Source organism: Bufo gargarizans, chromosome 2, assembly GCF_014858855.1.
Source record: "Bufo gargarizans isolate SCDJY-AF-19 chromosome 2, ASM1485885v1, whole genome shotgun sequence".
NCBI lineage: Eukaryota > Metazoa > Chordata > Amphibia > Anura > Bufonidae > Bufo > Bufo gargarizans.
Window position 1 is genome coordinate 642,351,499 of NC_058081.1, and position 25,544 is coordinate 642,377,042.

Below are 25,544 nucleotides of genomic sequence, written 5' to 3' on the forward strand. Positions count from 1 at the left end.
GGCGAGGTGTAGCTACACTGTATGCGCTGCTTCTCCACAGAGCATTAGTGAATGCTGGGGAAATAAGTCATAGCAGTGGTGGTCAGTATCGGTGTAATATTGTATGGACGATTCCTCCAGCAACATGTCAGACTAAATTGGCTGACCAGGGAGTCTGCTTTTTATTTTTTTTTTAAATGTACTCCCTGCCCTGGTCCATCAGCACAGTGGCAAGCAATCGGCTGAATTTGGCTGATCACACCATACACATGCAATTTTCAGCCAATAAGGACAACATTTTCCAATCTGTCCGATCACATATGCGGCACACAGAAGTCTGCCGTTAGCTCTTGAACACTCGCTCAGCTGACTTGTAACTCTTTGAAATCCCTGCTCATTAAAAATCTAGGCGGTCCTGCTCGGAGATTGACAGCCTTCTCTGTATAAGAATGCAGGTAGAGAGCTGTCAGGCACTGATTGCTCTCTGGGATCCCGAGCTTGGTGTATGCGAGAATTACAGGATTAATTTACAAGGTATACTGGATCTTTTCCCAGAAGACTGTTATCAGTCTGCTCAGCTCCTCCTGCTCTATAAGGCCCTTTTCACACGGGCGAGAATTCCACGCGGGTGCAATGCGTGAGGTGAATGCATTGCACCCGCACTGAATCCGGACTCATTCACTTCAATGGGGCTGTGCAGATGAAATGGAAAATAATAAAATATACAGAACACTGATCCCAAACCCGAACTTGCGCGATAAAAACTGACCGATTGTGTACCTACTCGCACTATTTTCTCTGATCATAGACGCAACGCATCCGGACCTAATCTGGACACGCTCGTCTGCAAGGGGCTTAACATTATGGCGGCTGATCAGACACGATGTTCGAAGTGACAGGTCACCACCTGCGACAGTTTTTCACTCTTTGCCTCATTGTAGTTTAACTGTTCTATTGTGATTATCATTATGTCCTTTTCCCTTTTTTTATTTTATATTTTTTTGGATCCCCAAAAATAGGCTTTTATAATTATGCTTATTAGGAATAAAAGAGCCCAAAGGGCTGTACTTGTACATAAAGGAGCCCTGTTCCGCCCCTCCTCTTCTGCTCTCCACCTCCTCGCCTAACCTCCTTGATTTCATCACAGTGCCACCTCTAATCTCGCGCAGGCGCACATCTACTTCATGTCTGTGCATTTCTGTGGGCATCGGCTTCTTCACCTGAACTGCATGTGACGGTAAGATGGCCAGTTCTGGATCAACCGAACTGCACATACTACTGGCACATGAGCAGTTCAGCTGAAGAAGCCAATGCCTTCGCAAGATTTGACGTGACTAGGACGTGAAGAGAAGAGGGGAGGAACGCGGCGTCACTCTGATGGGCGCAGCTGGGCTCCTTTTAGGTATAAGTACAGCCCCTTGGACACTTTAATTTCTCATTAGCATAATTATAAAAACCCTTTTTTTAAATATAAATAAAAACCTGTTTTTAGGGGTCAAAAGAAGAAGTTGCAGGACATAAAGATATATTTGAAAATCACAATAGGAGAGCTACACTGCAACTCAAAGAATTACAAACTGTTCGCTGGTGGTGGCAGACTCCCTTTAAAGGTATTTTACTGGTGTAAAATAAAGAATAGCAGCTATATTTTGGTTTTCTTTCCTCTTTTCAGGCCTCTACACCATACAGTATAGATTCCGACTCCTTGGGAATGGATTGTATAATCTCTGGAAGTGCCTCTCCAAGCCTGGCTATCAACACTGTGACTAACAAGGTAAGTGTCATCTTTACCGCTAGATATCAGTGAGTTGAAGCGCTGCTCGCTGAACTGCACTGAGCAGACTAATCTACAGAAATAAGGACGTGAGTGCAACTAATCCTACTGCCTCTTGTGTATTAACGGCAGGCGTTAATTGATTCGTGACTCTCCAGTTGATTACATCTCACAGCTGGACTGATGTGATCTGAATATTTCTTTAGAATATTTCTTTGTATGAGGTTGGAGCTCAGCCCTTTCTGATACAGAGCTGATCGAGATAATCGGTAAACTTCTGGCCTCCTGCAGCCTTTCCTAGGGCATGTTTACACAGCTGATGTTCCACACAGATTTTGGCACGTGTTCTGTGTAGGGTTGGGCAACCTCAAAATATTCTAACGATATTAAGAAATTTATCGCGATAACGATATATGTCGCAATAAATACCTATTTAAAAGAAAAAACACAAGGTGACATTATACTGTATGGGGGCAGCCAGATGGAGACATTATACTGTATGGGGGCAGCCAGAAGGAGACATTATACTGTGTGGGGGCAGCCAGAAGGAGACATTATACTGTGTGGGGGCAGCCAGAAGGAGACATTATACTGTGTGGGGGCAGCCAGAAGGAGACATTATACTGTGTGGGGGCAGCCAGAAGGAGACATTATACTGTGTGGGGGCAGCCAGAAGGAGACATTATACTGTGTGGGGGCAGCCAGAAGGAGACATTATACTGTGTGGGGGCAGCCAGAAGGAGACATTATACTGTGTGGGGGCAGCCAGAAGGAGACATTATACTGTGTGGGGGCAGCCACTAGGAGACATTATACTGTATGGGGGCAGCCACAAGGAGAGACGTTACACTGTATGGGGGCAGCCACAAGGAGACGTTACACTGTATGAACAAGTTTTGACCCTCCCCCTCAGTATAATAATGTCATGTTGCCCATGTATGGGGGACTCACGAGGACTCATTATTCCCTAATGCCTGCTATTATAGATCAGTGTGCAGACTGCAGCTTGCAGGCAGGAAGGAAAGACCAGGCCACAGAAGACAGACAGACAGCCAGAACCTTTTATGTATGACACCCGGGCCAGTTCTATTCTATGTTTAAGGTCTCGTCTGGCTGTTGTGACTTTTCCCGCCTGGCTGTTGTGCTCGCCTCTGCTGTTATCCGATTCAGACATCGGTGGTCGGAGACATGAATATGGGGAGCTAGGAGGAGCAGGGCAGCCGCTGCGGGCAGTAATGTGGTTAGGAGTACTGTTATGCAGGATGCAGGGGCGGGCGGACACAGATTTAGAAGCTGTCAGCGCACATGTAACAGCTTCTATGACGTCACAAAATACAGCAGTTATCGGGAAACAGCGATATCGCCATATCGCTGTTTCTTAATACCGCGGTATATCACTGACACCGGTATCCCGCTCAACCTTAGTTCTGTGTTGGAATCCATTTGAAAACTGTGTGTATTCTACCACCTGTTGTTTTCAATTAAAATCTGAGCTGCAATTCATATGGCAACCGTATGAAATCCCCATTATGTAATTAAATAAATAAATCTCAATGCGGTTTCGGCGTGGAAAGTCTATTAAATCGGGGTACGGGTCTGCGGTAGAAACTCGAGGGTCTGGGGGTCATGTTCCTAGAAACTCAGTTAAGAAAAATGTATTATATATTTCAATAGGGTTTGTGAAATCAGCCTTCAAAAAGATCCCCCTAGTGGTGGCCCCAGGCATCCAGAATTTAGCCATTTAAATCTGTGGATGTGTCAAGGGAAAAATCGTAGTTCTAGTTTTGTAATAGCTGGGGAGACACTGGTTATATCACTGTCTATTATGAGACTAAGGTGACCTTATACTGCACCCTAGGTATGTTGTATCTCCTAAACATGAGCGCTTTACATGTGATCCGATTGGGTGAGAATTTAGCTATAAAGGAGGTTTTATGCTGTTCCAAGTCATCATTTTGTAATATTTGTATATATATAATATGTATGGGGCGTTATAAGCTTTTTGTGGAAGAGCAGCGATGTTCCTGAGCCGCCCAGTGTCTGCCCTGGTGGCAGCTTACAGGTCACATCATCTGGGCCTTGTATTGAAAAACTGAACCGGACAGAAATGCTGAGAGTTGCTTAAAATTATGGGTGAGGAAGCATTTAAAAAAAATATAAAAATACTCTAAGACTCTGTGGGCGACTCTTGAATCACTCTGCTGAATACAGCAGGATTGTTGCCTATCGAAGTAGATAAGGCTGCTCCTCTGTGGCCATTGATAAAAACTGAGGGAGCCACCACCTAAGCTTGACCCATTAGAGCAGCTGCTGTCCAGCTCTTCTGTATGTTTGGTGTAAAGATGTATCTCCCAGGGAAAGAGAACTATCTCGCTAGCGCCACATTTTGGAAGTAGCACTCTATGCATGAAAGTTCAACTTTTAAGAAGCCTTGAGGGATGACCAGGAAAGATGGGGAAGCCAAATATCCATCCTCAGACTGGCTTGGCTATTTTCCCTTGTCACGTCCCAAGGCTTTTAAAAAAATTGGACTTTGACTCGTAGGGATCCACTTTCACAAGGTGGCGCTAGCGAGATGGTTCTCTTTCCCTGGGAAATACCTCTGTCTATATTATTTTCCCATGGAGCATTGCCAGTAGGTCTCCATACACAGCTGGTTTCTTTTAAAGGGGTTCTCCAGGAGTAAAAAATAAATTGAAAATACTTAAATTTTGTTTTATTATAAAAACATTCCCATATAACTTATTAGTTATAATGGCTTGTTTTGTCTAGGGAGCCATCATTAGGAGAAATTAAATGGCCGCCGTCTTATTAGTACACACAAAACCTGTCTTAATCACACAGGAGGACAAGTTACTTCCCAACACTGAGCTAAAGAGACTCCTCCTCCTCTCTTACTTGTCAGGGATTATGATCCTAAATATGGCTGAACTTCAGTCGAATCTTTGTGGGAATGGAATTCATGAGGAGACCTTTAGTACAGAGAGCACGGACAGGACCGACTGTGGTAATGAAGACTTCATACAAGTGCTACAGCTCATTACCACACCCCCACTACTCTCTCTGTACTTCATGTCCCCTCATGAACTCCATTCCCCACAAAGATTCATCTGAAAATCTTATAAGTAGTATTCAGGATCATAATCACTGACCTGTAGGAGAGAAGGGTGAGGCATCTCTTTCGCTCAGTGTTGTGAAGTAACTTGTCCTGCTGTGTGATTAGGACAGGTTTTGTGTGCACTAATAGGATGGCGGCCATTTTATTTCTCCTTATGATTGCTCCCTAGACAAAAAACAAACAAACATTATAACTAATAAAAGGTATTTGGAAATATGTTTATAATAAAGTAATATTTAATTATTTTAATTTTCTTAATTCCTGGAGAACCCCTTTGAGGAGAGCCAGTACCCTGCCTAAGCTTCCATTAACAGGCATAGGATTTAAAGGAACTTTTTTTTTTCTGCAACCTGATGATCTCTTAAATTCCTTTCCTACTGCTTTGTGTTGAAAGCAAACTTTTCCCTTTTACGTAAGGGGCACAGTTCTGGAAAACTGGATGAAGCCATGTCTCATCACTTTAACGTTTCCAGAATCCTTAAAGGGGTTCTCTCACTTCAGCAAATGGCATTTATCATGTAGAGAAAGTTGGGCTACTTTCACACTCGCATTTTGTGCGGATCCGTTCAGATAATGCAACCATCTGCATTCGTTCAAAACGGATCTGTTTGTATTATCTTTAACATAGCCAGGACGGATCCGTTTTCTATTGTGCCAGATTGTGTCCCCATTGACTTACATTGTGTGCCAGGACGCATCAGTTTGGCTCAGTTTCACATAGGCTAGTGCTTTTTCCTATATTGTGCAAGCGCGACCACACTGATGGATTGCAGGGTGGTCTGTAACCATGGAAACAAGCAATGTATAATGTGATGGAAAAATGAATGCAGCCAGCAAAGGAAGCAATATGGATAATGACCATACATTAGTCAGTGGCTTGTAATAACTTCCTCTACATGATAAATGCCACTTATTGAAGTGAGACAACCCCTTCAATGACAATTTGCCTAATTATGCGCTAGAGCCAGCCATACACACGAGAATTATTGGCTACAGTGGGATCGTTCATTCATCCGTGGGATTGTTCATCTGAACCAACCCTGTCTGTGGGTGGTTTTAATTCAGGTTCTGTTTCTGTGACAGCACTTGGGATAGTTACGATGGCTGTGTGCTTTGTTGTCACCCAGCCTTCCCTAAGGCCATAGAATAGATTTCTTGACCTCTTGATAGATGAGGACTGACGAGCTGCAGACTACTGGGCTGATATTGTCTAATGGTAATAAATATATATATATATATATATATATATATATATATATATATATATATATATATATATATATATAATGTTTTTTTTTTTTTTCATTTTAGGTAACTTTATACAACACAAGTCAGGATGGCAATGACAGTCCTCGAAGTAGCCTTAACAACAGCCTTTCTGACCAGAGTGTGTCATCCTTAAACTTGAACAGTGTTGGCAGTGTGCACAGCTATACCCCAGTGAGTACATCTAATAGTCAGCCCCTCCTAACGAAGTGTAATATAATGGGTAGGGGATGATGCTGTGACTGCATGTAAAGATGCAATGCTATGATACATGTGGACAGGTAACATCTTTATTACAATTACTTTTTTTTACCATGCGTAGAAATGTAAGGTTGTTAGTAGACCTTAATAACTGCTTTATTATATTTTTCAGTTGTATTACAAACACTGAAAACTTTGGGTATCAAACTAACCCCAAGAATCATCTGGATACATTCAAAATAAGCAGTAGACACAGTAGAGCCGAAACGCGTTAATCAGGTGATCGTGTCATTCTGCCTGCACCGAAAATCATTGTTCCTGTGCAGCAGATCATTCTGTCAATCTGGTGCTCAGGAACAATGATTTCCTATGGGGACAAATGATCACTATATCAATCGCTTGTCGTCATCATATGGCGGAGTATTTTACACTATGTAAATGATCTGCCAGATATCACGAGCATCTGTATCGTCCTCGATAATCTGCCAGATCATCTATATGTGTAAAAGGAGCCTTACTGCCAACTGAGATGTGGCAGCTGGGTATGGACATTTCTACAGGTCTCTATTGGTTTTTGATGCATGGGCTGCCATTTGTTAACAGACAGTATCTAGAAAGTGGGGTTGAGTAGGGATGACGTTTGGGTTTAGCCTGAATTCCATTCAGGATTCCGTTATTACAGAACATAACTGAATTCTATGATGGCATTCACAACAGAAGCCTTTAAGAAGTACTCAGTTTTGCATTGTCATATTAGAAGTCTAAGGGCAGCACAACGCATCCGGACGGTTTCTGTTATGCTGCCCATAGACTTCTATTATGATGGAATGCAAAACGCAGTGCCTCTTAAATGCTTCCGTGGTGAATGCCATCATAGAATTCAATTATGTTCTGTAATAGCCTGAATTCCATTCTGGATTCCGTTAAACCCAAACTTCAAAACATGAAGTTCCCTCATCCCTAGGGTTGAGATGTGACAGTGTTGTCCGTCATCCCTGAAAACTATGCAAAAATAGGCTTCACTCCGAGTCAATCAATGAGTGTAGGATCTACATGTAAGGCTACTTTCACATTAATGTTTTTGCCTGATCCGGCAGGGATCAGCAAAAAACATTTTCATCTAGAAAATACAACCAGCTGCACCTATTATAAACTGATCCGGTTGTATTAATTTTTGAAATGGCAATGACAGATCCGGCATTAAAACCATTGGAAGTCAATGGGCGCGGGATCAGTTTTTTTTATTGTGTCTGAGAAAACTGATCCGGCACCATTGACTTGCATTGTGTGTCATGCTGGATCCGTTTTGCTCCATATCCCATGCCGGACAGAAAACCGCTGCTTGCAACAGTTTTCTGTTCTGTATGGGAACGCAACCAAACAAAGGGAGTGCATTCTGGTGCTCTCTGTTCTGTTCAGTTTTGTCCGCATTGACAATAAATGGGGACAAAATGGAAGCGTTTTTCTCCGGTATTGAGATCCTCTGCCGGATCTCATTACCAGAAAAGTTAAACACAGATGTGAAAGTAGACTTAATTCCTCCTAAAGCTAAAGTCAGCCTTGGGTAGCTTTGCACTTTAATGTTTGGTAATGGAAGTGTTAATAGGGCTCAGGATTACTTCTGGTTCCTCCCCTGGTATATAGACTTGATGGGTCTGTGTCTTTCTTTATGTTCAACCTCGCCAACTATGCAGCTATGTAAGAAGGCATCCTGTATTAAAAACAGACCCCATCCTGCTGCTCCATCACTTGTCCCTCTACAATTTCTAGATAACTATATTGAACTTCCTGAAAAATCAGAAAGCACACCATTCCTATTTGACCCATTAAAATGTGTTCTCTCATTCAATCCTAGGTACCGAGCCATCCCGAGCAACCCGCTCCAACATTAACGCAGCAGTCACAGTACAACACCCCGGAGCGAGAAAAACTGTTCTCTGAATATAACTTTGAAGATCTCAGTGATTCATTTCGAAGCCTATACAAGAATGTATTTGCTCAGTCAATAAGTCAAGGTACGTAGGTTAGGAGGATTGAGCCTTGGGCACCTTCTGATTCCTTAGGCCCCTTGCAGACGATCGTGTCCGGATTAGGTCCGGGGTGCATTGTGGCAAACCCGCGCGAGTAGGTACGCAATTGCAGTCAGTTTTGATTGCGTTCCGTTCAGTTTTTATCGTGCGGGTGCAATCCGTTTTGCACGAGCGTGATAAAAAACTGAATGTGGTACCCAGACCCAAACTTCTTCACTGAAGTTCAGGTTTGGGTTCGGTGTTGTGGTAGATGTAATTATTTTCCATTATAACATGGTTATAAGGGAAAATAATAGCATTCTTTAATACAGAATTCTTAGTACAAGGTCAATTGAGGGTTAATTTTTTAAAAAAACAAATTAACTCATCTCCTCCAATTGATCGTGTAGCTGCCGGCCTCCTGTTCTTTCTTTAGGACCTGTCAAAGGACCTGTGGTGACGTCACTGAGCTCATTACATGGTCCAATCACATGGTCAATCACCACTGTGATGGACCATGTGATTGGACCATGTGATGTGACGTCACCACAGGTCCTTTAGCCGGCAGCTCATGATTAAAGAAGTAAGAAGAGATTGGCAACTACGTGATCAAGAGGAGGAGGTGAGTTAATTATTTTTATTTTTTAACCCTCAATTGACCTTCTACTAAGCATTCTGTATTAAAGAATGCTATTATTTTCCCTTATAACCATGTTATAAGGGAAAATAATACAGTGAATAGACTGTCATCTTAGCAACCATGCGTCAAAATCGCACCGCATCCGCACTTGCTTGCGGATGCTTGCGATTTTCACGCAGCCCTATTCACTTCTATGGGGCCTGCGTTGCATGGAAAACGCACAATATAGAGCATGCTGCGATTTTCACGCAACGCACAAGTGATGCGCTCATGTGCACAGCCCCATATAAAAGAATGGGTCCGGATTCAGTGCGGGTGCAATGCATTCACCTCACGCATTGCACCCGCGTGGAAAGCTCGCCCGTGTGAAAGGAGTCTTATAGAAGCAGAGCAATAGCCTTAGGTGGCTTTTTTGGTTCGTATGACATGTGGCTTTTCCTGCTACAACATCGCTACTAATGATAGTGAATGTGGTCATGTCATGATCTGAAAGTTGCTGCGACATGGCAGAAATCCAAGCCTGCTGGATATCCGTACAACCAGATACTCTCTCTCATTAGTTGCAATTTTAGCAGCAGGACATTGTGTTCTTCGCTCAACCACAAATTGGCTTGTAACCCTAGCCCTAGTTTTATCCACAGGATATGCTATAAATGTCTGATAGATGGGCACCTGTGTGACCCACACCTATGTGAACATTGGGAATCCAGTGAGGCCTCCGCAGCTATCCCTGGGCAGAAAAGAAATTCAGAGATGTCCGCCTATGTTTGGGGCTTTCTCCACTCACTTCTTTAGGAGTTATGGAAACAGCACAGTTAGTGGTGGGATGTTTCCATTACTTTCATAAAAGTGAATATAGAGAGCAGCGAGGGTTCACGGCCGTCATTCCATTCATTCTCCACCTGGATGTGTAGCCAAGCAGGTCGGGGATCCTCTATCCTTCAGAGGAGAGACCCAAATCTATCAGAAATTTAACATATTCTCCAGATATTTCATAAATGTCAACATTGGAAATACTCCTTTCAACTGATGTGTACTGGTTGCTATGGACAATAAAGTCAGTGTTTAGACACTTTTGATAAATCCCCCCCCCCCCCCCCCCACCTCTCCTTTCCTCAAACAATATGTCTCTGGGTGAAGGCCATACATATATCGACACTCTTAGTTGTAGATATGCGCTAAAGGCCCTCCTATATCTCTGTATGCACAGAAGATCATGTAGAGCTGGAGGCTGACAGTGGCACATGGTTATATTACAGATATGCACCTTTTTTACAGTACTCAGTTATCAACTCAAATGAAATTTGAGAAGTATTTCTACTCAACACCTGCCTTTTGCTGCTCATATATTTGGAAAATCCTTTAATGACTGGTGGTCTGATATTTTTCGGCTTTGTTCCATTAATAACAGAAGCCACAACGCAGTGCTACTATCTGTTAGATTTTGTCATCAAATGTGACATAACTGCTGATGCCCAGAGCCTCCAAACAACACAATGCAGATTTTAAAGAAAAGATGCAGTTATTTCCTAGCGCAGACATGTGAGGAGTGATGATGGACCCCCTTTTAATCTACCTTACATCCTAATATAGCAAAGCGTTGTTCAGCGACAAGTAAAGGCTTGCTGCCTTGTGATAATGTTCGGACATAATCATACTTTTTTTATTTCCCCCTATTTCTCCAGGACTGATGAATCTCCAGTCAGAATCCTCCCAGCAGACACATTCACCCTGCTCTTATCAGCACTCCCCTAGTAGCACAATGAGTTCTCAGCAGCACGGTAGCCAAAATAACCTGACAAATAGCCATGCAAGTAATCTTGGCACAACTGTGGGTGACTCTATGGGACAAGTGCACATGTCCCACGCTCCCATCCACACACAGCAGTCCCAGCAGTCACCACACATACATCACACTGTAGTACATCATCAGCACCCCAACCAGCACACATCTCACTGTCACCAACAAGCTCCACACCAACCGCAGCAACGCGCTACTCACCCTGCCCAGCATTCACCGCACCATGCGCAGCACACCGCTCAGCACTCTGCCCAACACCAGCATATACAGCACCACCCGAATCAACAGCACCACCCGAATCATCAGCACCAACCTCTTGCACATCAGACCTCTCTAACCCAGCAGCAGCTACCTTGTAATTCAGGTAAGAACCATTTCTTGCATATTCTTGATACTTAATAGAAGGTATGCTATTGAAAAGATGCCACTGAGAATAGGAAGAGCCAAGGAAAGAGCTGACGCCCCCTATTTCTCATCTCTGTCTGTGGCAGAAGGAACCTTAATTTGCAGGTTCAGACTTTGCTGACAGAGATTGCATGTTGCTCTTCCCTTCAAAGAGGGCCAAAACTTGGGGTTTTTAGCCCATCTTTTGGGCTCCCTATGAATATCCATTACACACTGTATGCAGGAGTGTGCAAGGTGTTATTGGTCACAAGTCTTCGGACAGGACTTCTGTTTGTACTTACCGTAAGTTTTATTAAAGGGGATTTTTTTATGGTATCTGTGAGATGCGACACTCACTGGGCTTTGTGGGTCTAACAGCAGCGATGATCTGCCCGTATGCCTCCACTGCAGGCATTTGGTGGTGTCATGCCGTGTACTGCTGAGGCCAGTGATTGGTGGCAGCCATCACATAAAGTGTTCGGGCACATCATTGCTGAAGCCAAAACATGACATCAAGGCTGCAGGGACGGAGAGGAGTAAGAAACAGAGGGGGTTCGGTGCAGTTAGTACAGTTGTTTTATTGTTTTTAGTAACATAGTACATAAGGCCAAAAAAAGACATCTATCCATCCAGTTCAGCCTGTTATCCTGCAAGTTGATCCAGAGGAAGGCAAAAAAAAAAAATGAGGTAGAAGCCAATTTTCCCCACTTAAGGGGAAAAAAATTCCTTTCCGACTCCAATCGGGCAATCAGAATAACTCCCTGGATCAACGACCCCTCTCTAGTAGCTATAGCCTGTAATATTATTACACTCCAGAAATACATCCAGGCCCCTCTTGAACTCTTTTATTGTACTCACCATCACCACCTCCTCAGGCAGAGAGTTCCATAGTCTCACGGCTCTTACCGTAAAGAATCCTCTTCTATGTTTGTGTACAAACCTTCTTTCCTCCAGACGCAGAGGATGTCCCCTCATCACAGTCCTGGGGATAAACAGATGACTGGATAGATCTCTGTACTGACCCCTGATATATTTATACATAGAAATTAGATCTCCCCTCAGTCGTCTTTTTTTCTAAAGTGAATAACCCTAATTCTGATAATCATCCAGGGTACTGTAGTTGCCCCATTCCAGTTATTACTTTAGTTGCCCTCCTCTGAACCCTCTCCAGCTCTGCTATGTCTGCCTTGTTTACAGGAGCCCAGAACTGTACACAGTACTCCATGTGTGGTCTGACTAATGATTTGTATAGTGGTAGGACTATGTTCTCATCACAGGCATCTATGCCCCTTTTGATGCAACCCATTATCTTATTGGCCTTGGCAGCAGCTGCCTGACACTGGTTTTTACAGCTTAGTTTGCTGTTCACTAAAATTCCTAGATCCGTTTCCATGTCAGTGTTGTTTTTTTAGTATTATAACTGTCCCTGCAATTGGTAAAAAAAAAAAATATATATCTAATTTGCTGCATTTTATTGCTCAAATACATCATAATTAAGAAAACTAAAAAACAAACGAACAACTTTGCAAATATTCTTGATTTAAAAATAATCTTTTGGGTATACAGATCCTAAGCAGAGCTTTGTGTCTCCATGGTTACAGACGACAAACAATATACGTAGTCTGACCCTGCAGTCTTGTCTCACTCTTCTGCTGTCTGTGGGCAGATAGAAAAAATTGACACATGACTGACGCATCAGTCTAAACATGGTTTGCGTGTAGTCTGTGTGGAACTATATGCACTTAGACTATTTGCCAAACTGATTTCTTTTAGTTTTCTTACATACATAGGAGCAATTAAAATTATTGCATAGGTGAACCTATCCTTTTGAGCTTGATTTCATTAAAGGGACCACTATACAAGATCCTGGGACCTAGTGTGACGGTCTATATACTAAGTAGAGCAGTCTTTTGGAATCAGTAGGTTGCATGGATCTATAAACTTGCTAAGGTATTACTTCCATGGTGTCATGTAAAGAAGCTGTTTAGTTCTGCATGGGTAAGAATCATTTGTGATTTTGTCCTGGTTTTTCATTTTCTGTTCGTAGTCCTTATTTAATTGAGATTACAAGATTAAGGAGCACATTCTGTCTGATGTGAAACAGAATCTGGGATTCTGTTCAAGAGAATTAAATGGTTCAAGAGAATTAAATGGTTTTGCTGTTCTTGGCCGAAACGATCGTGACACTGTTTATTGTATGGACGTGGGCAATGATGAGCCTACCATCGATACGAGCCACTGGCGTGGGACATGGTGGAAGTTGTCGTAAAAATGATTTATGAAAGCTGATCGACAAGAGCTTCTGTATTTAATTTACTGGTGAAATGGCCGCAGTTCAGCTCCAGGGAGGGCACTTACTGAGCATACACAGACTCCTGGGTGTCAGCGCTGTGTAGTCAGAAAGTAGTAGTGGCGATGTATCTGCACATGACTAAGGAAACTGAGTTCTTCTTCACTTTTCTTCCTCAGACTGGTACTCAACTCTAGACATGCTCAAAGAAAGCTGCCGCATTGCCAGCAGTGCCAACTGGTCGGAGGTGGATCTCTCCCAGTTTCAAGGTACATGTATATGTATAGAAAGGGGTGTTCAGGACACCCCATGTAGCACATTGTTATAATTTAGGTTGGAGCTCAAGAGCGACATAGAAGTGGACACTTACAAGTTACCTCAGTTATTTCCGTGATGGAAAAATTTGCAGGAGGCTTGTGACGATTGCAAGAATTCGGACCATGTTTGGATTCTTGTAATTTTTCAAACGAATTTTCTAGAGACTGAGCGTGAGCCATGGTAATACCGGAATTTCACTGTGCCACATGGGCGACCCTGTCTCTCCGAGGAGCCCCAGTCTTATCTGGGCATCAACTGAATGAAGTTGTGGATGACAGCTTGGTTCCCATAATTTGCCTTGGTCAAGATGACCGTCCTGTGAGGGAATGTCCTCTGATCTCAGCGGTAATTATCATTTAGTGAGTAGCGTCATCTTCAGTCATGTGAATAGGGCTGAACTGCAATATCAGACATAGCACTTTGTCAAGAGTGGCAGGCGCTGTTTCTGCAGAAGACCCTTTTTCTTCTAATCCAAAATCTGAGTTTCTAGTCCTTGCTTTCCTGAGCACTCACATAAAGAGAAATGTTTCATTTTCTGGCAGAATTCCGGTGGAGAAAAAAAATTTGCTAATTTTGGTGTACACCATTGTTGCACCAAATATAATGGTGACTTTAACGATTTGATGCACTGGAATAGTGGGCAGCTGTGTTAACTAGGTGCATGAACTCTAGACAAAAGTGCCATGTGTAAAGATGTTCGATAAAGTTGGTGCAAATTACGGCAGCACAAACCAAGACTTCAAAAACTCCCCCTTAATGTGTATTCCTGAAAGGTGTTTGTTCAGCTCACAAGTCTGAGGCTTCCTCAGCGCTCTTCCATATGCATCTGTTGTCCATTTGTAATCCAAACCAGTGTGCAATTTATGGCGCTGCGTCTCTGGACCAGGAGCAGAGTCCCAGGAATTAACCGCAGTGTCTGCTGCTGCTTCTTTGAGATTTGGCAGACTAAAAGTTCAGGTCTTGTGAAGCGTCCATAAAAAAACCGCACAGATACAAAAGCTGCTCCGACATCTGTATATAAGATGTTCGCTCTCCTGGAGTCCACTGCTGATTTATGTACTAGGTAAACCTATGGTGGGATCTCGAATTTACAACTTCCCCGTTTATCCTGCTAAGGTTTCCACAGACATTTGCTCATCCTTCCCATATGAAAAGGTATGTAAGTGTGATCTAAGACAGTTCTCCAAAGTTCTGTGCTGCAAATCATGTAGAAGTGAGCGAGACCATTTTCCAGCACTGCTGGTCTCCCAGTGTGAGTGGGAAAGGATCCTGAATCGGCTTAAATATAAACCACGTATGCAAAAGAAGTTCTGTAACCGTTAAAGGGGCTCTCCGCTCCTCTGAGCAGGATGTGCTCATGCTTGGTTACATGAAATGTGTGTTTTATTAGGGGGCCAACATCTCTGGGGCCCTAGCCCTTGGCACATGCAGCACATTGTTATAATTTAGGTTGTAGCTCCAGAGCGACATAGAAGTGGACACTTACAAGTTACCTCAGTTCTTTCCGTGATGTCTTTCTAGAACAGGTTTCTCAACTCCGGTCCTCGGGACCTACCCACCAGTCATGTTTTCCTTAGTATTGAGCAGGTGATCTAATGTCCATGCATCAGGACTTACCACAGGTATTCATTCTGTGGGATATTCTCAAATCCTGACCGGTAGGTGGGTCCCGAGGACCGGCGTTGAGAAATCCTGTTCTAGAATCTCCACTAGGGGGAGTTTGCTGCACGCTACCATTAAACTCAATCATAGGTTTCTGTTCACATCTGCACAGCACTGTCTTTCTGTCAAAGCAGTGGCCCGCGTTATAAATTACAGCATCACCATGTCTGGCATCATTGATCCAGCACTGCATACTTTTTTCCTTTTATACCGAGATGTGAACAGAGCCCGAGATAGAACGCAGAAAGCCCCATCTAGTGGTGGGTGCTGGTATATAGCATGTAATCTATTTAATTCATGTCTTTGAAAGAGATTTGGAGCCTTGTGTCTGGGAAAACTGAGGTCTTAACACTATAAACAGATTTTAGGAAATTAATCAGTGGAGAATTTAGGACTTAAAGGGGTTATGCAAAAATGGATCGGGGGTTGTCAAACTCCCCACTTGGCTGCACCTGTAAAGGCTTACTCCCCTGCTACCCGATGCAGGCTCCCTACTCCTTCTTCTCCCGGCCTGCTATACTCTGCTGGGCTCCCTTGCTGTAAACATCTAGGTGGAATCTGGTCACCGCTCTGCGGCAATGTCAAACCGGATGTTTACAGTGAAGGAGCCCAGCAGAGTATCGCAAGCCAGGGGGAGAAGGAGCGGGTAAGTAATCTTTCCTTTACAGGTGCCCCCCTTCCCATTCTTGCAGAATTCCTTAAAAAATTACATAATGGTAAAATGTGGACATCCAATTTCAAGGGGTTGTCCAGTGGGACAGATATTTATTTTAAAAAGAGCTCCTAGCTGGCATAGACTTCAGTTTCTGCCGGTGGCAGATATGCGATGCCTTCATTAAGAGGCATCTGCTTCTTAATAAATTAGGCGCATCTCACTCTGGCACAGAGGGATCTGAAGACTGACGTTTGGGAACCCAAGTCTTCATAAATGTCCCTCACAGAGTATGAGCTCAAAACAGAAGTAGATCAGAAGCTGCTCTTAAGCCAGAATTTTGTCACGTTCTTGAGGAGGGTATTTTCTGAGGTTTTATAACACATGTGCTCCCTCTTACTCAGGTTTAATGGAAAGTATGAGACAAGCGGATCTTAAGAACTGGTCGCTGGATCAGGTTCAGCTTGCAGACCTGTGTTCCTCGCTCAGCGAATTCTTCAATCACACCGGGTTCATCCATCCACAGAGCAATGTCCCGTCACCTGTATGTCATGGTAACATGCATAATACAAAACCCACACAGCACCTTGGGACAGGTAAGCAATTCAGAGAGGAGGAGCTCAGAAATAAAACAAGTGATAAAATACATCCTTAGGGTTACATTACTAAGCCTCTGTTCTTTAAGGGTTCCTGATAGATTTGTCCTGGGCATGTCTGGATGCTTCGAAGGCCTTTGATTTCATTGAATGGCCACAAATCTGGATTAGAAAAAGTATCTATTGCCTTGATATCTATAATATATAAACCCCCTAAGGCAACCATATCAGTTAACGGTTCGCTCTCACCTAATTTTAGCTTATTTAGTGGCACTTGCCAGGGATTTCCTCTTTTCTCTTTGCCCTGTTCATTGAGCCTTTAGCTATAAAACTTAGGCTACTTTCACACTCACGTTTGGTGCGGATCCGTCATGGATCTGCGCAAACGCATCCATTCAGATAATACAACCGGATCCGTTTGTATTATCTTTAACATAGCCAAAAGTGATCCATCCTGAACACCATTGAAAGTCAATAAGGGATGGTTCTGTTTTCTATTGTGCCATATTGTCAGTGAAAACGGATCCGTCCCCATTGACTTACATTGTGTGTCAGGACGGATCAGTTTGGCTCAGTTTCGTCAGACCGACACCAAAACGCGGATCCTTATCCATTCAGAATGCATTAAGGGAAAAATTGATCAGTTTTGGACCGCTTGTGAGAGCCATGAACGGATCTCAGACTGAAACCAAAACGCCAGTGTTATAGTAGCTTAAGGAACAACCCTAAATATCAAGATATAACAATATGACAAACTGAGACTAGAGTAGCGCTCTGTGCGGACAATGTAATGCTGTTTCTGAATGATTTCCTATTGAGGCTACATGCACATAACCGTTATAAAAAAAGACACTGTCAGTTTTTCATGGAAATTTTTCAACCATTTGTGCGTCCGTTTTCTGTCCGTCTTTAATGGCCAGTTTGCACAAGTTTTTTTTTTTTGTACACATAATGTCCCTCATAATGGCCCCCAGCATAATGGCCCCCATAGTGGCCCCTATTTGTAATAATGGCTCCCATAGTGGCCTCAAGAATTAGTAATGTGTGTTCCCCCCCCCCCCCCCCCCCATAGTGACCAGCTGTAATGTTTTCCTTTAGCCAAACAAAAATACTCACCTCACCCACTTGCATGCGCAGCAGCAGTCAGCTCCTCTCTTGATTGAAAAGAACCTATTTTTTTAATAGTATTTATTTTTCTCGCATTTTGGTTGTTTACAAAACAACATCCCACCTGGGTTAGTAAGAAAACAAAAGAAAGAACATTAGACATCCATTAAAGGTACTAGCCCTTGGTATCGCGGTAAAGTCCGAAAAAAATCACATGAGTAGGTCAGTTTCATGGCAGCATCCCACCCAGTAGTATGAGCGATCACCAGACTCCATTCACACTCACATACACCTGAGCACCCCGTAGCCCCACCCAAGTCAATACCTAAACAGTGTTTTATGCATGGAGCCAAACACCCCAGATCTTCTCGAAACGGTCCGGAGTTCCTCTAGCAGTATATGTTAACTTATACATGTGAAGGTAAGCATTTATCAGTTGTACACACTGTTCAAGAGTAGGGACCTTAGGTGGTTTCCAGTTTAGGAGAATAGTCTTCCTCCCATTAAACATTAGCAGACGGAGCAGTTGTCTGTCATACCTAGTGGGGACTAAGTCCACCACGAGGCCCAGCAAGCGTACCATAAGAGAGCAGATCCCCGGGAGCCCCAGCCTCGTTTGAATAAAAGTGCAGATCTGGCCCTAGTACCGCTGCACAGCGGAACAATCCCATATCATGTGGTACAACGATCCCCTCGACTCCCCGCATCTTAAACATGAAAGATCCAGTAGTCTACGCATGTGGAACAGCTGTACTGGGGTCAGATACACACTGTGTACCCACTTAATCTGAATGAGCTGGTCTCGAGAGCTAGTTACCGTAGATCTCCATACAGAGCTCGGCTCCCTCAGATGAGAGGCTTCTAGGTCAGGAATATCCACGCACCAACGCTCAAATGATTGCCGGTGAATCCTGCATACCCAATATCTCCCTATAGAAAGAAGAAACTGGCTTACATGGCTGTGCCCACCTAGCGATAGACTCGAGGGGGTCACATTTCAACTGTAGGGGTAGAGTGTTAAACCGTGTCTCACAGGCGTGTCTCAACTGGGGGTATCGATAGAAGCTCGTACGAAGTAGGTTGTAGTCTCATTGGAGACGTTGGAGACTTCCAAAAGTACAAAAAAATCCATCTTGATAAAGTTGGGTAAGGTATCTCGCCCCTTTCTGGGGCCAGAACTCATAGTCGTGCAAATGGAGGAGTTCTTAAGCTGCTTGTTCTGTATATGGGGACCAGGTCTCGCCACCCGCACCCACTAAAAGCACCTCTACAAATGTCGTCTATGCCAGCCACAACAGTCGCAGGACTTGAAGTGAGTTTTGTGAATTTCCGCTGAAGTCGCTCTGTAGACATATAGCAGTTTAGGTAATAATACCATCTTAACATTATTTATGCAGCCCACCAGTGATAGAGGCAGGTTTTCCCAGGCCACAATTTTACATGTAATATATTCCATCGTAGGTACCGCATTTAGTTGATAAAACTGACTGGGGTCTCTGTTTACCCCGAATCCCCAAGTAGACAAAGCAATCGACCACCTCCAATCGTGAAAGTAGAGATGCCTCCGCCCTGTCCACCTCATCAACAAGGCACAGGCTAGACTTCGCCCAATTAACTCAAAGCCCAGAGTAGGTTCCGAAACTGTCTACCGTGGCCAGCAGCGCCTCTAGGGAGGGACCAGGATCTGCGAAATATACTCACTAACGATGGCTTCTCCTGTATCCCTGCTATTGTCCACCCCTCTATCAGCATACTGGTATTAATCAACTGGGTATGAGGTTCCATGCAAACAGCATAGGTGACAACGGGCATCCCTGCCTGGTACCCCTATGCAACCTAAAGGGGCGTGATAGATAGCCATTTACTCTCACTCTTGCCTTTGGGGCCTTATACAGCAACTGCACCCACCGTATGAAAGACAAGGGGAACTTTAAGCAACTCAGTGTCTCCCACATGAACTGCCACTCAACAGAGTCAAAGGCTTTCTCGTTATCAAGAGAGGAGATCGCCCGGGATCCTGCGTTCTCATGTCTAACCTGCAGATTTGTGAATAACCTGAGATTTATATCTGTACTCTTACCCTTTAGCCAAAACCTTTGCTAAAATTTTAGCATCGATGTTCAGAAGGGAAATCTGTCTATATAAACTGCACTGGTCTGGGGGCTTCCAGGCTTATTGATTACCACAATAGTGGCCTCCATGAAGGATGGGGCAGCCTATTGTGCTCAAAAGCATATTCAAACAGTTTAAGGAGTTGTGCATTTTGCGTATCCACATCTAACTTGTACTACTCCAGGGGGAAGCTGTCCAGACCAGGAGACTTCCCGACTGCCATGCTCAAATTTGCCATCTTGATCTCCCCTGCGGTAATTGGGGAGGCCAAGTAACTCCTGTCTGACTGGGATAACCGTGTAAGTGGAATGGCCCTCACGAAATCTGCAAGTCACTGTTCGTATAGGATGTCGTGGATTCATATAGATCAGAGTAGTAACGGGCAAACTGGTCACATATTTCCCCAGGCTCACTTATCTGAGTTCCCTCTGCACTAGTAATATACAGAACCACTGTTTGCGGCTATTCGGTTTTTGCTAAATGGGCTAGTGCCCTCCCCTCCTTGTCACCCTCCGGAAAAAAAACACCTGCTTTTGAAATAGGAGCTTCTTCTGAGTATATTCCACTAAATGGAGGTTTAGGCGTCGCATGTATCATCACTCGGGTCTTGAATGTATACCTTTTCCATAGCAGCTAGTTCTGCCTCCAGTCTAGCGCGGGTAGTCCCAAGTCCTTTCCTATGTGTCGCTATAGCGTGTATAAGCATGCCCCGCAGTACTGCCTTAAATGCCTCCCACTCTACAACAGGGTCTGAAGATCCCTCGTTACAAACCCAATAGTTGGTCACACACTGCTGTGATGCACTAACCACATCTTCCACCTCTCCCAAACGCCTCTCCACCTCTGCAGTTCTGTCTCGTATCTTATCAATATCGTGGTGGAGGAAGGTTAGATCTGTTTGAAGTGATCTATTTTAGCTGTAAGTGCCGACTGGCAGCTCGGCATAGCAGACATTCTTTTACTCAGGTCCACCTCCACGTGGTCAGGAGAACTACCTTTCCCATCTCCTCCGTTTGGCTCATGACATCCACAAGTGCCTTAGGGGTAGGGGAAATAGTGGAAGTGCCGGTTTTGTGGCCCATGAATATCAGGTCTTGGATAGTGATTAATAGGGGGTCGCACCCCAGGTTACTTCATACTAATTTGCCGGGGTTCCCCAGGGATATCTTTCACCTCCCTTCCAATGAAAGCTCCAGGCATCCACAGGGCTCAGCAAGGCAGCATCACCCTTCTCCTCCAATAGGGGGTTCAAGATGGCGGGGCCGTGTGCCCAGTGCAGCTCCAAATACTGAAAGTCTGAGAGGCAGCAAACACTGGGGAGCCTCCTCACAACTCTCCTCTGTATCGCTGCAGCTCGGGGGTTAAGCGGCAGGTCACAGGCAGAGTGCCATGCACTCACAGTGCAGGATGTAGGCAGGAGGCCGCACTGACCCAGCGGGACCAAGACTGCGGGAGAGCGAAGCCTAGACAGGTCTGTTGGGGGGCTGCCACAACTTGGTATCAGGCTCAGCACCGCTAACAGACTATAAACGCCGGATGGCCAGGATAACAGGAGGATTTCGGAGGAGCTGAAGCGCCGAGCTTCCTCACGCCATAACGATCAGGCCACGCTCCGGATTGAAAAGAACTTGTGCTCAGTGTGATGACATCACTGCACGCTCCCATGTCCTATTTTTTGATGACCACTGTTCACTGGCCATTAAAAAAAAAACAGCCATGTAAATAGACCGATAGACTTTCATTGGTGCTAAAAATGTCGTATGCATGTAGCCTGATTCTCTTCCACATGCTCTGCATCTAATTAATACATTCAGGAAGTTTTCAGGGCTCCCTATTCAATGGATGGTCCAAATCCCCACTAACTGTTATCTTGCCCTTGCTGCATTTGACCCAAGACCCAAGTTCTGTGAACGGCAGATAGTTAATATGTTTGAATACCTTGGGTATATATATATATATATATATATATATATATATATATATATATATATATATATAATATTGACCACCAGAACTGCTTAAAGGGGTTGGCCTATCTCACTCAGTGAATAACCTCCAAAACAAAAATACCTCCACATAAATTAATCAAAGCTCACCATTATTGAATACAAACAAATATATAGACCTAAATATAGCAGCAGTCGATATTCCCAAAGAGGACATAAAGGTCGCTACAGTGTCAGTCTACACAAATCCATCTACTGTATTTTTTGCTTTGTAACACGCACCTGATGATAAGATGCACCTAGGTTTTTGAGGAGGAAAATAAGAAAAATATTTATTTTGAACCAAAAGGCTTGCTTTTGGTGGCTTTTGAACTAATGGTGGTCTGTGGATGACGCGCTGTTATGGGGGATGATCTGTGGATGACGCGCTGTTATGGGGAATGATCTGTGGATGACGCGCTGTTATGGGGGATGATCTGTGGATGACGCGCTGTTATGGGGGATGATCTGTGGATGACGCGCTGTTATGGTGGGGATCTGTGGATGGCGCTGTTATGGTGGGGATCTGTGGATGGCACTGTTATGGGGGGGATCTGTGGATGGCACTGTTATGGAGGGGGATCTGTGGATGGCACTGTTATGGAGGGGGATCTGTGGATGGCACTGTTATGGGGGGAATCTGTGGATGATACTGTTATGGGGGGGGGAATCTGTGGATGTCACTGTTATGGGGGGGAATCTGTGGATGACACTGTTATGGGGGGGAATCTGTGGATGACACTGTTATGGGGGGGAATCTGTGGATGACACTGTTATGGGGGGGGAATCTGTGGATGACACTGTTATGGGGGGGAATCTGTGGATAACACTGTTATGGGGGGGAATCTGTGGATGGCACGGTTATGGGGGGGAATCTGTGCATGGCACGGTTATGGGGGATCTGTGGATGACACACACATGGCATCTATTGCCGGTCCCCCTCATGGCCCTATGTGTCACAGTAATTATCAATGTGTCCCCTCATGTCCCTGTGTATAGTGACCCCATTACACCAGCCCAGCAGTCTTTATGTGTAAAGTTTATTTAATGCTCAAGCAGTGGCTCCCTCTTTGTTAAACTACCGTAATCGTCTGTAGTAGTACTCACTAGCTTACTCAAAGCAGTGGTCAGGCCGGCAGCGTAACGTCACTCACTCGGTCATGCTCCTGTCCCAAAAAAAAGTCTCCACAAAAAAAAAAAAAAAAAAAAAAAGATTCTTAATGGGGTTAAGGTCTGGACTCTGGTGGCCAATCAATGTGTGAAAATGATGTCTTATGCTCCCTGAACCACTCTTTCACAATTTGAGCCCGATGAATACTGGCATTGTCATCTTGGAATATGCCCGTGCCATCAGGGAAGAAAAAATCCATTGATGGAATAACCTGGTCATTGAGTATGTTCAGGTAGTCAGCTGACCTCATTCTTGGAGCACATACTGTTGCTGAACCTAGACCTGACCAAATGCAGCAACCCCAGATCATAGCACTGCCCCCACAGGCCTGTACAGTAGGCACTGGGCATGATGGGTGGATCACTTCATCTGCCTCTCTTCTTACCCCGATACACCCATCACTCTGGAACAGGGTAAATCTGGACTCATCAGACCACATGACCTCCTTCCATTGCTCCAGAGTCCAATCTTTATGCTCCCTAGCAAATTTAATCCTTTTTTTCTGGTTTGCCTCACTGATTAGTGGTTTTCTTACGACTACACAGCTGTTCAGTCCCAATCCCTTGAGTTCCCTTCGCATTGTGCGTGTGGAAATGCTCTTACTTTCACTATTTAACATAGCCCTGAGTCCTACTGTTGTTTTTCTTCGATTTGATTTAATCAAACGTTTAAGTGATAGCCGATCACGATCATTCAGGATTTTTTCCCCGCCACATTTCGAATACGATGGGTCCCCACTATCCTTCCAGTTTTTAATAATGCGTTGGACAGTTCTTAACCCAATTTTAGTAGTTTCTGCAATCTCCTTAGATGTTTTCTCTGCTTGATGCATGCCAATGATTTGACCCTTCTCAAACAGACTAACCTCTTTTCCACGACCACGAGATGTGTCTTACGACATGGTTGTTAACAAATGAGAAGCAACTCATTGCACCAGTTGGGGTTAAATAACTTGTTGCCAGCTGAAAGATAATCACCGATGCAGTAATTATCCAATAGGAGGCTCATAACTATTCGCTTAGTTAAGTCCAGGTGGTGACTTTTTTATTTTTTGGGACAGGCAGTGTATATCTAAATCACAATTTTTTAGTACCTTCAAATACATCATGCTTTACAGACTTGTGCATCTCAGTACCCTTTAAAGGGGTTATGCCGTGACTTATTTAAAAAATGAAGATCGGACATCATATAGTATATGGCAGTGTCTTTATAACAAAACTAAACCCAGCCCTGTACCTCACATGAAACCAGAGATTTCCCCCATTCATCGCTCCAATTATTCTGCTAGATTTCTTCCAGGCGGGCAGAGGGGGGAGGGGGACTCCTTTCTCAGGGGGTGTATTTTCTGCTGTAGCTTTTTCCCTGTAACTGTCACAGAACAGAACATATGGCTTTTGACAGTTAAAGATTTAAACCAAGCTCGTGCGACCACCTTAGTGTAGTGGACAAGAAATATAGAAAATAATGTTTTATTGAATAGCTCACACTACATTTTTTTTAATTATATTCAATTACAAAAGTATTCAGAACCAGGTGCTGGTTTGAAAAGGTCATATTGTGTTTTGTGTCACATTCTTAAATCCCAGGCCCCGTGGATGAATATCAGCCCTATATTCCCATTGCATTTTGGGAAAGCTTACACATTCCCATACTCCAATTTTGTATAGAGGGAAAACTCTCATCCCAAGTTTAACAAATGAACATTCAACAGAGTTTTAGAATCCTCCCTATTCTACTGAGCTGTGATAGTACACAGTCTGGGAATACAGGGTTTTTGGAAGGAGCTCATCGATTGTCTTTTTGAGGTTATTTGGACTCCAGCACTGTTTCTTGTATATGCCGATGTTCATTTTGTATTCTCCACAGCACAAGACATCATACTGAATTAGCCGCTCAATACATTATTTTTTTATTTTATTTTTTCTCTGTTTCTCAGGAAATATTTATCTAGACTCCAGGCAAAATATCCCTACTTCAATGATGGGACCCCCAGGTTATACTCATTTGCCCCCTATGAGCACTACAGCATCCGGCTTGTCAGGTATGTTATGGAGCTACTGAAAGTTTACCTTTTTTATAAGGTAGGTAGGCCAGGTGAACTCCAGCACTCTGATGCACTCACTCTATCAGGCATATGTTCTGGCTTTTGGCCCGCACAAAAATCTGTTGGTCGGCCACATTATTTTCTATCTGGCCTAAAGCCGGCATATATGCCAGGAAGTGGCTGGATCACATTATTGTGAATGGGCATCTGGCAGTGCACAGTGGTATTAAAGGGGTTGTCCAAATAGTATAAAAAAATTGAATATTTACTTTTTTCTCCAGCGCCTGTGCACTGCCGTCCATTTATTCTGTTTAAAACTGTAGCTGTGACCTGTACATCATCGTGCGTGTCACTGATGCAGTTTGCAAACTTTCAGCTGCAGTATGACCGGCCGGCAGTGCAGAGAATGCCTTGGAGAAATGGGTAAATAATAAA

At 43.9% G+C, this 25,544-nt stretch overlaps 1 protein-coding gene across 1 annotated transcript in view; it reads left to right on the forward strand.

Annotated features, from left to right (window-relative positions):
- Nucleotides 1-25,544, forward strand: part of FOXJ3 (forkhead box J3) — a 97,246-nt gene that overhangs the window by 68,347 nt on the left and 3,355 nt on the right. Inside the window, exons 6-12 of the mRNA XM_044278391.1 lie at nucleotides 1,652-1,753; nucleotides 6,183-6,311; nucleotides 8,194-8,353; nucleotides 10,673-11,152; nucleotides 13,642-13,731; nucleotides 16,499-16,690; nucleotides 25,002-25,106. Of these exons, the coding sequence (XP_044134326.1) occupies nucleotides 1,652-1,753; nucleotides 6,183-6,311; nucleotides 8,194-8,353; nucleotides 10,673-11,152; nucleotides 13,642-13,731; nucleotides 16,499-16,690; nucleotides 25,002-25,106 (1,258 nt within the window). The remainder of the gene's footprint in view (nucleotides 1-1,651; nucleotides 1,754-6,182; nucleotides 6,312-8,193; nucleotides 8,354-10,672; nucleotides 11,153-13,641; nucleotides 13,732-16,498; nucleotides 16,691-25,001; nucleotides 25,107-25,544) is intronic.